Source organism: Alligator mississippiensis, chromosome 4 (assembly GCF_030867095.1).
Source record: "Alligator mississippiensis isolate rAllMis1 chromosome 4, rAllMis1, whole genome shotgun sequence".
Classification (NCBI taxonomy): Eukaryota; Metazoa; Chordata; order Crocodylia; family Alligatoridae; genus Alligator; species Alligator mississippiensis.
In genome coordinates this window covers 247,580,968-247,593,601 of record NC_081827.1, presented here as the reverse complement: position 1 = coordinate 247,593,601, position 12,634 = coordinate 247,580,968, and the positions used below count along the sequence as shown (strand labels likewise).

General features: G+C 50.2%; 1 protein-coding gene across 1 annotated transcript in view; it reads right to left on the bottom strand.

The window, feature by feature from the left end:
* The window catches only part of TFCP2L1 (transcription factor CP2 like 1), a 50,107-nt gene extending 38,076 nt beyond the window's left edge, over nucleotides 1-12,031 (bottom strand). Inside the window, exons 1-2 of the mRNA XM_059727487.1 lie at nucleotides 11,937-12,031; nucleotides 7,313-7,464 (exon numbers count right to left, since the gene is read on the bottom strand). Coding sequence (XP_059583470.1) covers nucleotides 7,313-7,464; nucleotides 11,937-11,998 — 214 coding nt within the window. The 5' untranslated portion in view covers nucleotides 11,999-12,031. The remainder of the gene's footprint in view (nucleotides 1-7,312; nucleotides 7,465-11,936) is intronic.
* Nucleotides 12,032-12,634: the final 603 nt, after the last annotated feature.

Sequence of the window (12,634 nt, the reverse complement as noted above, 5' to 3'; positions counted from 1 at the left end):
TGCACAAGGCCAGAATCCGGTGTAGAAGCTTTGCCTGGCCAAGGAATGCATGGAAAACTCATGGGATTGAATGTGTAATCACAGTGAAGTCGGACTGGAAGGGACTTCCAGAGGTCATCTAAGTCCAACCTCCCGCCTGAGGCGGGATCATCCCTATCTAAACCGAAACCAATAGGTAGCATGGAGAGTAAGCAGTCTCCTTAGTTAAAGGGCAACTGAGATTCCTGCTTCCGAGGCACAGGAGTTCAAATGATCCATTTGGCTCAGAGCTCCTTGTCATCTGATGCAAGATGCTTAGTGCCCTTAGGGATGGTGCTGAGGCAGGCTCAGGTGTCCTGGGAGGTCAAGTAGAGAGATAGCCATCGTATGTGGGAGGCTGCTAGCAAAATGAAGGCACTGAGCTGAGACATCTAGAACTTCTCTAGACCCCCTTCAACTGAGAAACCAGGACAACTCCAAACCCAAAGTTTCGGATGCCACCAGAAAGACAACCCCCTCAAAAACTCCAAACTTTGGCAAGACATGGAAAATGCTCTCATCCCTCTGTTTTATCCGTGGCATTTTTGATATTCTGGGCATTGTGTCTGGTAGCTGTCTGAGAGGTTGGTTTGTAAAGCTTTCAAGAACAGGTTAAACAAACACCAGTCTAGGATGAGTAAGTTAAAGATGATCCTAGCTTGAGTAGAGGGTTGAACTAGATGACCTCCCTTCCAGCTCTACTTTCTTATGGTTTATAACAATTTTTTTTTTTTTTAAAAAAAAAAAAAAAAGGATGATCCAGCTTTGCAAATGCTTCCTGGAAACTATGGGAAACTAGAATAAACTGGAAAATGTGCCAAGATGGAAAGATCCTAAGGCATCTTCAGAGCTCATCATATGAGCAAAAGGCGTGCCAGAGACAGGCCCATTTCTTACAAAACTCAAAGCCTTGTGAAAAATGGCAATGATGATTAGGAAGACCAAGACAGTTTCTCAGGGTGAGGCAAAACAAAAACATCCTTGCCATTACAGCTATAATTAGCAGAGCAGCATGCCTGATCACAGATGAATACCCAGCCTTCTGCACAGTTCATTCAGGCAAACAAAGGATCATCCCAGGACATCTACAGTCGAGAAATCAAGTTCTGTATGAGCTAATATCAACACAGAAACTGCTTCCATTAACTCTACGCCCCCAGGCGTAGGAGGAGATTCTCCAGCTGTCAGAAAGTCATGGAGCTGGATTGCAAACTTCAACTCTAGTCTGTAGAAAGGGAACCTTTGCCATGACTTCTTCATCTCCCTAAATAATTTGCATTTCAAGACATCTTTAGTCACCTCTCCCTGCTCTCTTCTTTGCTCCTTTTCATTAGAAGAGGAAGCAAGGTGTGCCATCTGGCAGGACGATGAGCAGTTGATGTTAAGTGCACTGATTTTGGCAAACCTGAATCCCAGACAAGCCTGTTTCTATTAGCATGTTCAGATTTGTACGCCTGGCCACAAGAGTTCAGCTTCCAGCCACTGATTGGGAATAGGACCTTACCATCCCCATCACCCATCAGGCATAACGCCTCACTACGGCAGTGTCAAATCTCTCGGCTTCATCACAGTTCTGACCACAGCTGTCATTTTCCTTAAACCAATCATGTGTTTGCATGAGAATCATGGTTTTTATCTTTAAAGATACACTTCTAGTGGTTTTGATGGCTTGAAGATACTTAAAAACAAAAGCAATGAAATAGACCCCAACAATTGTTCTCAGAAGCCTTGAATTGTTGGGTCTTGTCTCTTGATTAATCTTTTTTAGCAACACAGCTAACTCCAGGTTACCAAAGTGACTTATGCCTCGTTAAAGTGTCCCAAGATCGTCAAATGGAAGATATCAGGTATGACAAGGGCACTGACTCAGTCACCCTATCACTACCCCTGAGATCCGATATAGATATTCTCCATCTACTAGATCCTACCAGAGCAATTGCCATCTCCTCCGTGTTGAAAACAATAGCCCTGTCTAAATCTTGTCCAGCCAACTGGACCCAAACTTGCTCGTGGAACCGTTTGCAAGAGTTTCCATGTTGCCCAAAGACATAGGGGGTGTGATCCCTGTATGACACAGCTCTAATGTCATGGGGCTCATAATATAAACACCATTATTTAAACACTTTTACCATATTGGTTATTGTGCTCTAGGTGAGCAGCGTTAATACATCAGTATAAGCATAGCTTGCCATGCCAATATTCCTCTATTGATAGAGTGCCCCTAGCAGGGACCTGGTCTTTGCAAGCCGGTGACCTGAATTGTTGCTACAATCATACCCTAAAACATAACCAGATTCCAGCTCTAGTTTCATAGTAAATGCAGAAAGGAGAGAGAAAATATGAGAGAGAGCGAGAGCATGAGCATGGGGTTCAGGCACAGGATTCAGTTCATTGGCTATTTGATGTATAGGCTGGTTCTAGGATTGCATTTCAAGGGTTTCAAGCTCCAGCCACCAAGCTTGTGAGCTTGCTCCCGTGGACTCCAAGGTGTTCCCCATCAACTTAACATACAAGTAAACTAGACACCTTCTCTTCCTCCACAAACCATTTCTATAGCCCCCAGACTGCATGGGACACTATCTTCATCTCCCTCTCATCCTGGGGAAGGGTCACTATAACTTTTTCCACCCCCACCATTCCCTTCTACCCCTCAACCTTCCCCTCCATCGGCACAGCTAAAAAATACAAGCTCATCCGCACCCTGAGCGCCACACCCCGTACTCTGCAACCTTCTGCGTGTGGCCTCCCTAGTACCCACAAGCTGCCTTTGAGCTGTACAAAGATATCATGACTCCCAAGATCTTCCTAGCCAGGCGTTCAGCCCACATCTCACCACTGCTTCCTTCTCCACACTTCAATTCAAGCATCCCATCACCACCTTCTCCTCCCCTCAACCTCCTTTTTCATGGTAGACCTCCTTTCATCATCAGTGGCGGTGATCCCTCACTGTCAAGGATGATCAAGGAGCCTACCCAACTTGTTTTACAGGAGGAGGCCATTGGGCATCGGCAACTGCATGGATCTTGGCGGAGGAGAAACCTATGCCCGGTGGCAAGGAGATCCAAGGCAACTGGGGTTACTCTTCCACTGCAGCCTTCATCTGCTTTCGCAGCTATTGAAGCCATATGTCTTCTGCATCCACCTAGATTCATAGGTGTTAGGGTTGGAAGGGACCTTAGCAGATGACCGAGTCCAACCCCCTGCCTTGGGCAGGAAAGAGCGCTAGGGTCAGACGACCCCAGCTAGGTGCTTGTCCAGTCTCCTCTTGAAGACCCCCAAGATAGGGGAGAGCACCACCTGCTCCACTGTTGAGGTTTTTGCATTGTGTTGTACTGCTCTTTGTCCGATACCTCACCTTTGACCGTACCGGGAGTGCCATGGGTGACCATACCAGGAGTGCAAGACTCCTAAGGGTGTTGCTCTTAGGGTCATCAGTGCAAGCAAGCCTCTCCACCCTGTCAAAGCAGCAGTCCATGGAGAGGAGACCTCCTTTACCCAGTCAGTACTGCCAGCCTCAGAGTCCTGCATCAGCTCCCCGAGGCCTCCTACATGCTGCCTCTGCACATGACTTCCCTCCTGAGCTGGTTTAGAAATTTTATCCTTGCACCTTTGCACGTCTCCCGACTCCGCCATATCTGAAGCCAGTTTCAGAACTCCTCGGGGAAGCTACTGTACCTTTTACCTGCCATCACGTGCCAGCAAAATAAGAAAGCCTGAAGTGTGCGTGCATGCCCATGCAGGGGGAACAGTTGGGAAAAAGAAGCTGGTTGTTAACTTGGGAAGGACAGCACAGAGTAGCGGCAATACAAGGAGTTGGGAAATGCTGTCTAAATTATAATCGTCAGCTCCTACATGTAGGAATGCAACTTGCTTCTGCTAGCACTAGGATGGGGCAGCCATGGTAATGGGGAAACTGGGTAACAGAGGTTCATCCATGCCCTCAAGTCCAGCTTGAGTCTCCTAAACTTCCCCAGCCTTTATTAAATTCACCTCAGCTTTACAGTGGCTTTAAACAAGTCCCGAGGGTCTGTACGTGAAAGGGAATGCTCTTCAATAAAAGTCTCATCTAATAACACCCTTTGGGGACATGGTGAATTCTCAACTGTCTGAACCCCTTAAATCCAGAACAGATTCACGTTGAGAAAATGCGCTCTAGCTCAACCCAAAATTAAGGACTTTCCAGAGACTACACAGAAGTTCAGACTAGATGAACGCTCACAGACTGGGGAATATTCTGCTTATTCTCTATGAATAAATACTTGTGTGGCAATGTTACTATGCTTCAAGAATTCCCCCCCACCCCCCCCAATGAAAAAAGACAAGACACTTTTTTTCAAAACACAAGGAGATTTGCCCAAAACTTCATTCTTTTCTTAAAGAGAGACACGCATCCTAACTTTCTACGTCAGGGAAGTCCCTGCTTCAGGAAGACGCTTTTGACACAGAAGCCATGAATGCGAGAGAAAACATTTATCATGAAATACTCCATTTATCTGGGAGTTTCCAAACACAAGCGCCCATTTAAAACCAGGGCTCTTCATCTGCCAATTCAAAAAGGACTCTTTGTCCTGGGATTACAAGGCAAATTATGGATTTCTTTTTAAACTTAAGGCAACTTCCTGGGTTAGAAACCCACCACCACAGCAACAGACCAACTCACATTCAAAGGGGGAGTTTAAAATGGCTTTGCTCCCTTGCTGAATATTCCAGAAATATTACGTTAAACATAACCTTTAGCCCAGTACAAACATGGCCTTTTGCTCAGAAAAGGCTACTGCTTTGAGTTGGATGAGCTCTACAAGCAGAGCTCTAACAACTCTTCTCCAGGCCGGCATGAGCAAAGAGTTTATCCGAGATATGATACAAGACCATGCCCCAGGTCACCCAGTCGACTAGGGATAAATCGAGACCTTCCCATTACAAAGGGGATTGTATTGGGAGAAGAAGAGAACCACCTGCAAGTATGCGCTCAGAAGCAACCAGCTGGAGGAAGGCTAGGTAGCTTCAAACAGGTGCTCGGGAAGAAATTCATCTACATGGAGACAGGCAGTCCCGGCAGAGAACGAGAGCTGCAGCTAGCTCTCAGCATGGACCTGGCCAGAAGACCCTCGAGGCGGTGAGTCTGATCTTCAGTTCGCTCACCTTCCCTTTTTGGCATGATCAAAGCTGGTGCTGAAGACTCACCTCTATGGCCTCTGAGGATGGATATATGGTTTTGAAAAGAGCTCAAGACCCTCTTGAGGTGGGGAGTCCATGCCCTACACCCTGAGGCTGCAGATCTCATCCGATACGGATGGATAATGCTCACTGGAAATCCTGCCCCGTTGTGCAAACCTAGATGTCCGAGAAGGGAGACAGTTCCTCTCGCTTCCTTCTTCCAGGGACACACGCTCGACACAGAGCAGGATTAGGCCCTTCTGACGTAATGGCCTGGAACGGCTCTCGAATAAAGGAATAACCACACCGATTTTATCCTGTTCACGATCTATGATGCATCAGCCCAGCTGCCCATAGCTGCAGCCAGCTTGCTTCACAATCCGAGGAGCAAAAGGACCAAACCTGGGCTCACCCCCTGCCCCTCCACCAACATACCCATGCCTTTAAATGCCACTCGGTATGGGCTATCTAGTGAAGGGTAGGCCACGATGCTGCCCATGTGTCACAAGAGGCACGGGCAGCCTCTGCATGGGGCACACAGCAAGTCAGGAAGGGGCAGACAGCTCGGCTGAGGATAGGACAGGAAGCAGAGCAACAGATGGGGCAGGGGAAGGGGATCAGAGGGCTTAATGTGCATCATGCCTGCTAGAAAGGTTGGCTCCCACTCAGGGCCAGACACAGGCATGGGCAAACTGGGCAGCCGCCCAGGACCCAGACAGAAAGGGGGCCTGAAAATGGTAATTTTTATTATTATTATTACTATTATCATCTCTGGTGAAGGGGGGCCCCAATACTAAAAGTTCATCTGGGGCCACCAGGAGTCTAGGTACGGTGCTGCCCCCCAGTCTAGGGTACACAGAGTTGGCCCAACTCTGCTCACTTCTCCTGCTGTCCTCACTGCCGTGACCTTAGTCTAACCCAGGGCAGGAGGCTGCGTCTTACACCGGTGAAGCAGGAGCGAACAAGACAACGCGCGATTTCTGCAATAAGAGCTATTGTGGGGCAACAGGATGCAGGCCCAAGGCACAATCCAGTTTTATCAGGAGACTTGTGCCCACTCTGAGCAAAGGGAAGCCTAGACTGCTCTATTCGCAGAAAGCTGATGAGAGGCTTACAGAGCTTGGGGTTACCGCGTGCAGAACAAGGAGCAAAACTCCTCCACCTCTCCCCAGGGACAAGGGTGGATGCTTTAAGTGTCAGGGCATCCTGGCTGGCTGCTTTTCACTGTAAAGGATGCTTCTCTCCCACCTGGCTCTCCCAGAAAGATTCCCCAGCTCCTCAACCATCTCTTGGCTCACTTCCACATCAGAATCAGACAGCTGGGAGTCACTGACAGTGGATCATCTTGGTCCCCTGACCTTGAGCAATCTGCACTGCACTGAAGCAGAAGAGGACGTTAGGTGGACTTCTTACTAGCTCATCAGGCCAAAGGCATTTCTTTTTTGCCAGGCCATGAACAAAGAAGTGACAACATGGTTTGCACCTTGAGAGGTGCCGCTATAAAGCCAGCTTCTACAGAATTCAGATCCAGGGAGTGCTATGTCCTGTGAAAAGCTGGCCGGAGGTGCATGCAACCCCATGTGGGGGTGCACATCCAGGATCAAAATTAGCCGACACTGGCAGCCAAACACAACCGTACTAGGCTGGCAGGCTGGTGGAGCGCAGACCAGTGACATCCCATGGCTGTGTAGGTAGCAGGGCAGTATGAACACCCCACTCTTCGTGGACCAGCAAAGGACCACCGTGCCTGCCAGTGCGTCTACCGTTCTCTCTTGCAGAGCTCAAGCACGTACAGCTGGCTTTGCAACAGCAAACTTCTCCCCCCTGCCCCTTCTCAGTGCTCAGCAGGCTGCATAACCCACCCACCCCTCACTGCAGACTGAGATGCCACCATCCACCAAAAGCCAAATTTCAAGGTGACCCGAGTGTAAGGCAACACCTGCAACGTGGAAATCTACGGGCCTCATCTTCAACTGCTGGAAGTCTGGTAGGACTCAATGCACCTTTACACCAGCTGACAGCAGCTGAAGAGTTGGCCCGTTCCCATAAAATGCGGAGACTCCCTCCCTCTCCCAACGGCAGCACAGGAACACGATTCAGTCCTTCCATCACGGATCAACGTTCCCTTCAGCCTTACCTTGATTGAGGTAGGTCAAGGTTTCTTCGTGCAGCTTCACGGCAGGGGATGTAGCTGTACAAAGAACATACTGAAATGGAGGCAGTTTGGTTTCATTCTCGGGAGACAACTGAGGTTCCTCCTGCTTGAAGATCGGCAGCGCCAAGACATCGCTGAAACATAACCAGCAACACACGCTTAGTAACAGCATCCGAAGAGGGACACGTGGTCAGAGCCCAAATGCGAACAATTCTCTTGAACCAGATGTAAGGAGCAATGCATGACATGTGCTAAGAGGTGAAAAAGGAGCCGGGGTCAGACAAAACGACCACAAACGCACTTGCCCTGCATTTTAATGCATTAGTAAAATGGAAGATCACCAACCATCTATTGAGTTGGCAAACACCAGGTCTGATGTGTGCGTACACACAATACCACCTCTTCCCAGCGAGAAATTAAATAATAAAAACCTCTTCAAATGTTTGGGTTCACATCTAAAAGAAAGAAATGAAGACTTTTTTTTTTTTTAAATAGTTAAACCATTTTGAACATAAGTCTCAATGAGCTCTCTTCCAAACACCAGATTGTGTTTTTACTAAAACTAAGTAAAATTGGCCACGTTTCTAAGTTCCTTCTATTAGCTCACCGTCCCTCTCCTCAACACCTAATCCTCCCTCAACAAAGCAAATATCCATTTGCCTTTCCTTGCTGCAGCCAAGGTCCTAGGCTCCTCGCCATACCCTTGCACCATCTCACCCTGCACCAATCTGAATACTCTTCCTGGAAACCACTTCCAACATCCAGAACCAACAAGCTTGCTCTGAGCTAGTCGCTCCCCGCCCCAAAATTAAGCTCTATCTCTAATAGTGCATCTGCCCAGGTCATTTCGATCTAGCCAAGGTAAGTTAAGATGTGGCGGCTTAACCAATGTTGGGTCCTTGGGAGGGACCCCCACTATACCCATCACTGCGTTTTGAAGGCAGTCGGGTTGCGTGTGCCTCATCCTCCCACGCTGAACAGGATTTGACCCCCACATCAGGCAGGGCCAGGACTTCAGATCAAAATGCCATAGCCCATTGAGGGTTTTGGTCCATAAGGGAGTAGCCAGATACCATACCCCGGCTTTCCCCAAACAGAGCCGCCTGTTGCCCTAGCCCTTCTCTTGTACTAAATTAAAAACCTGCAACATTTCAACAGATTTTCTAGACAGCCCTCGGATGCACAACCCAGCTGTCAGGGCTGCTGCAATAGACCCAGCTCTGACCCCCTTACACTTAAATGATATCCATCATGATCTACAGCAAGGGTGGGCAATTATTTGGGCTGGAGGGCTGCTTAGGGAGTTTTGGTGAGCTGTGGCAGGGTGGGGTGCTGACCTGGCCAGGTGCAGCCTAGGGAGTGGTGCAAACCCGGGGGGCAATTGATCCTATCCACCCCAGATCCCATCCACTCCCAGAGGCACCAGACAGAGCGGGCAGCCAGGTGGGGTCTTCACATAGAGACCAGCCCAGGACTCCTGCGGGCCTGGGATGGGGCCACGGGTGGGTGGGGACACACTCCCCGCATCATGGTTCCTCCGCTGCCCCGCCATCCCGGCTCTGTCTCTGCCTGCCCATCCTGCTCCCAGGAGCTACTCCCCACCTACACACAGCCCCATCCCATCCGCCCACAGGGGTCCTGGGCCAGTCTCCACGAAGAGCCCACCTACCAACCCGCTCCATCCAGCACCCCCAAGTCAGGGTGCCTGGGCAGCAGAGCCAGGTCCAGCGGCGGTAGGGACACTGGTAGTGACAGCCAGAGGGAGCTGCCACCAGCAAGGCTGCCAGGAAGCTCCAGCTGCCACGCCACCCCAGCCCCGCCGTGCACCCGGGGTGGTGGTAGTGGCCGCATGCACCACGGCCCGGGCTGAAGGACCCTCTGCAGCCCAGATACAATCCTTTGGCAAGCCACATCCCATGGGCTGTATTTTGCCTCCCCCCGATCTACAAAAGGATGGGTCAGAACAAAATCATTTATACCCAAGCATGAGAGTAAGGAGCTAGACGCCAGTGCCAGCAGCCCTATTATTTTCTGCCGTAGGATAAGAAGCAACATTCACCTTCCTCCCTTCTCTGACACTGAGCTCTACTTCTATGCACGGTGTCCTGTTTGCTTGTGTGTTTAATGCAGGAATCCCACCCGATCAGACCGATGCCAGCATCGAGCCCAGACTACCTGCTGCCTCTGAACGGAGGGCTAGGCTACTCTTTTCTAGGCAGCTCTTTTCTCCAGGCTTGTTTCTCCCCCATTTATGGAGGCAGCAGCTCCCAAGCACCTCTGTGTGTATAAAGAAGCAGCAAAAACCAGCTTCAAAGAAACACAAATGTGGAAATGTGTGTTGGCACGCTTGCTCGGAAGAGCATGAAGAAGTTTGCCTTGCTTGGGTGGGTTAATGATCCACTCATTGTTAGCTCAAAAACACCCGGCACCTGCAACCTTGGGGAGCTTTCTCCAAGCCATTAAATAAAATGGTACAGGAGTTGACAGTAAAAACTTTAAAGTTCCTGGTTCAAAAAACAAACAGTCACTCTTATTTATGAAGAAATAAAGTCACAGGCAGATCAGACAATGAAAGAGAGCGGCGGAAAGAAGTAGCAAGGTTTTCCAAAGGGGTATAACCAACATTAAAATATTCAGTCCCTTTTCTTCTGCATCTCCTGCTTGCCCTAATACATCTTTTCTTCTCATAGGAGGTTGATCTAGTATAGCAGCGAAGGTAACTAAATCCCTGCAGATCAGTTTCCAATCTAGAGACCCTTTCTTCTACAAAGAGCTGGTCTGGCTTTACAAATTGGTATGGAAATCTTTGCACGCACCTGGGAAACAGTGGACTTGGGCACTTATCGGCACAGAGCCACCAAAATGCACGCTGTTTTACAGCTAAGGGAGCCCAGTCCCAGAGCCCAGGGCTGTAAAGCAGAGCTTCTCCCCCAGGTGCCACCGCAGGGTGCAATATTAGCACGGTGAGATGTGCAACATCTACTCCCGATTCACAACGGATGTCAAATCAGCATCCAAACTATTCTGACTTATTGCAGTCTTTGAATTTTTTTGCATCAGAAACTGTTACTTCTCAGTAGCCCAAAAAAAATGAAAGCAAGCCAAGAGGTGCCTCGAGTCACTGCTGTCAACACATGCAGAGCCAATGTTTGAAGCTACATGCAAGCACTTTGTACCTTATCCAGTCAAAATAAAAGTGAAGTGCCTAAATGCCAAATGCCACTTTCCAATTGAAAGCAGCAATTAAAGAGATTTTTAATTTTTTTTTTGCAAAAATCTAGTTGGTCTACTAGAAGATATTACCTCTACCCCGTATTTTGAGTCCTTTTGCCTCTAGACCAATATGACTACAACCTGGATACCCGACACTTTCCAACTGAACCATTTGAAGGAGGTGCTGTTTGATCGCCTGCAACCATGCTCTCTTAACATCACCTGAAATAGTCCCGGTCTGGACAATGCAAAATAACAGTGCAACTGCACAAAAAGACAACTCGTTCGTAGTCCCGATCCACAGCCACGGGGCTCTCCGGACTTCAGATCAGACCCACAGAAACGTGGTCTCTTATTAGTGTTTGCAGCACTGTCACACAGCTGGCACAGAGACATAGTGTTCGTACAAAGCAGGGGATTAAGAGATCATAAGCTGTGGGTATACACGTTTAGACACTGCAAGCGTTGCGCAAATTTGATTATCAAGGCTCTCACAATGTATAGTTTTGGAAGTTTTTCTAATAGTTCCCAAATTAAATCTCACAGAACTTTTTTTTTTTTTTAAAGCGATTCACCTTTACACTAAAGTTTTCCACAATCAGTCTCTTACTAAAGGTGAATCCAGTCCCCTTTTCATCAGAAAATAAAGAAGCCTGAGGCCAGTGATATCCCCAGTTGGGAAATGAAGGAGAGGGAAACACAGTGGTCTCGTTAGGAAGAGTCAAGGCTTGTTCCTCCCCAAACTCAAAAGGTCCCAGTGAAAAAAAAAGCACTCACACCAATACAAATGCCCGGGGCGGACACATACCAGGGATTGGCACTAAGCTCCTAGGCAGAGTCACTGCGAGACAAACCCCTTTTGCCCAACCGTGCTGCACCTCCCTGACGGATTCGGGTTTCTCTAGTGTAGACAAGCCTCAGGTCCCAGTTCAGCAGGAACAAGCATCTTTGACTCTCCCGGTGCAAAAGGAGGGTTTCCTTGGACAGAGCAAGATTGCAGCTTTGCACCCCCAGCACCTGTAGTGCCCCCACTAGCCTTCTCCCTCTCCCACGCAGAGAGGACTGGGCTTCAGCACCATGGAAGTGATTAAAAACACCCCCTTCCCTTGCTGGGGGCAGACCCTCCCCTGCAAACACTTCAGAAGCCCTGCACCTTCAAGGCAAGGGACGTGCACAAGACACCCCCTGGCACCCAACCATGCCCGGACTCGCGGGCGCTGCAGGCAGCATCCTACAAGGCGGCTCTGCCCCTCCGAGGAGCCCCCAGAGATCAGGCCGCCTGCATCCTCGCTGCACGCAGGGAACAGGACACGCGTGCGGGACCTCTGCCGCCTGTTGCTCCGGGACCAGAAACACCTCCCCGGAGATCACCCGCCCGCGCGCGCGCGCTCACCGCAGGTATCCGCCGCTCGGGTGCTGGTTGTAGTGCTCGGGCTGCGTGTGCCAGAACAGCATCGTGCCGTGCCGTGCCGTGCCGTACCGCGCCCCCGGCCGCCCGCAGCCGCTTTTATCCCGCGGCGCCCGCCCCGACCCGCCCCGCCCCGCGCCCCACCCCGCTCCGCTCCGCTCCCCGCCCGGCCCGGCCCCGCAGGGAGGCGGTGCGGGGCGCTGCGGTGCGCGCGGGGCGGGGCGGAGCACCCAAGTCTGTAGCCACAATAGATACAGCGTGATCTAGGCGGACCCTAGAGGCAGGGTGGGGGCACCCACATCTATAGGGACCCTAGAGGGAGGGGGGTACCCATGTCTATAGGGACCCTAGAAGTAGGGTGGGGAGCACCCACACCTATAGGGACCCTAGAGGGAGGGTTGGGGCACCCACATCTATAGGGACCCTAGAGGCAGGCTGGAGGCACTCACATTTATAGGGGCCCTAGAGGGAGGGTTGGGGCACCCACACCTATAGGGACCCTAGAGGCAGGGCAGGGGCACCCACATCTATAGGGACCCTAGAGGCAGGCTGGAGGCATTCACATTTATAGGGACCCTAGAGGGAGGGTTGGGGCACCCACACCTATAGGGACCCTAGAGGCAGGGTGGGGGCACCCACATCTATAGGGACCCTAGAGGGAGGGGGGTACCCATGTCTATAGG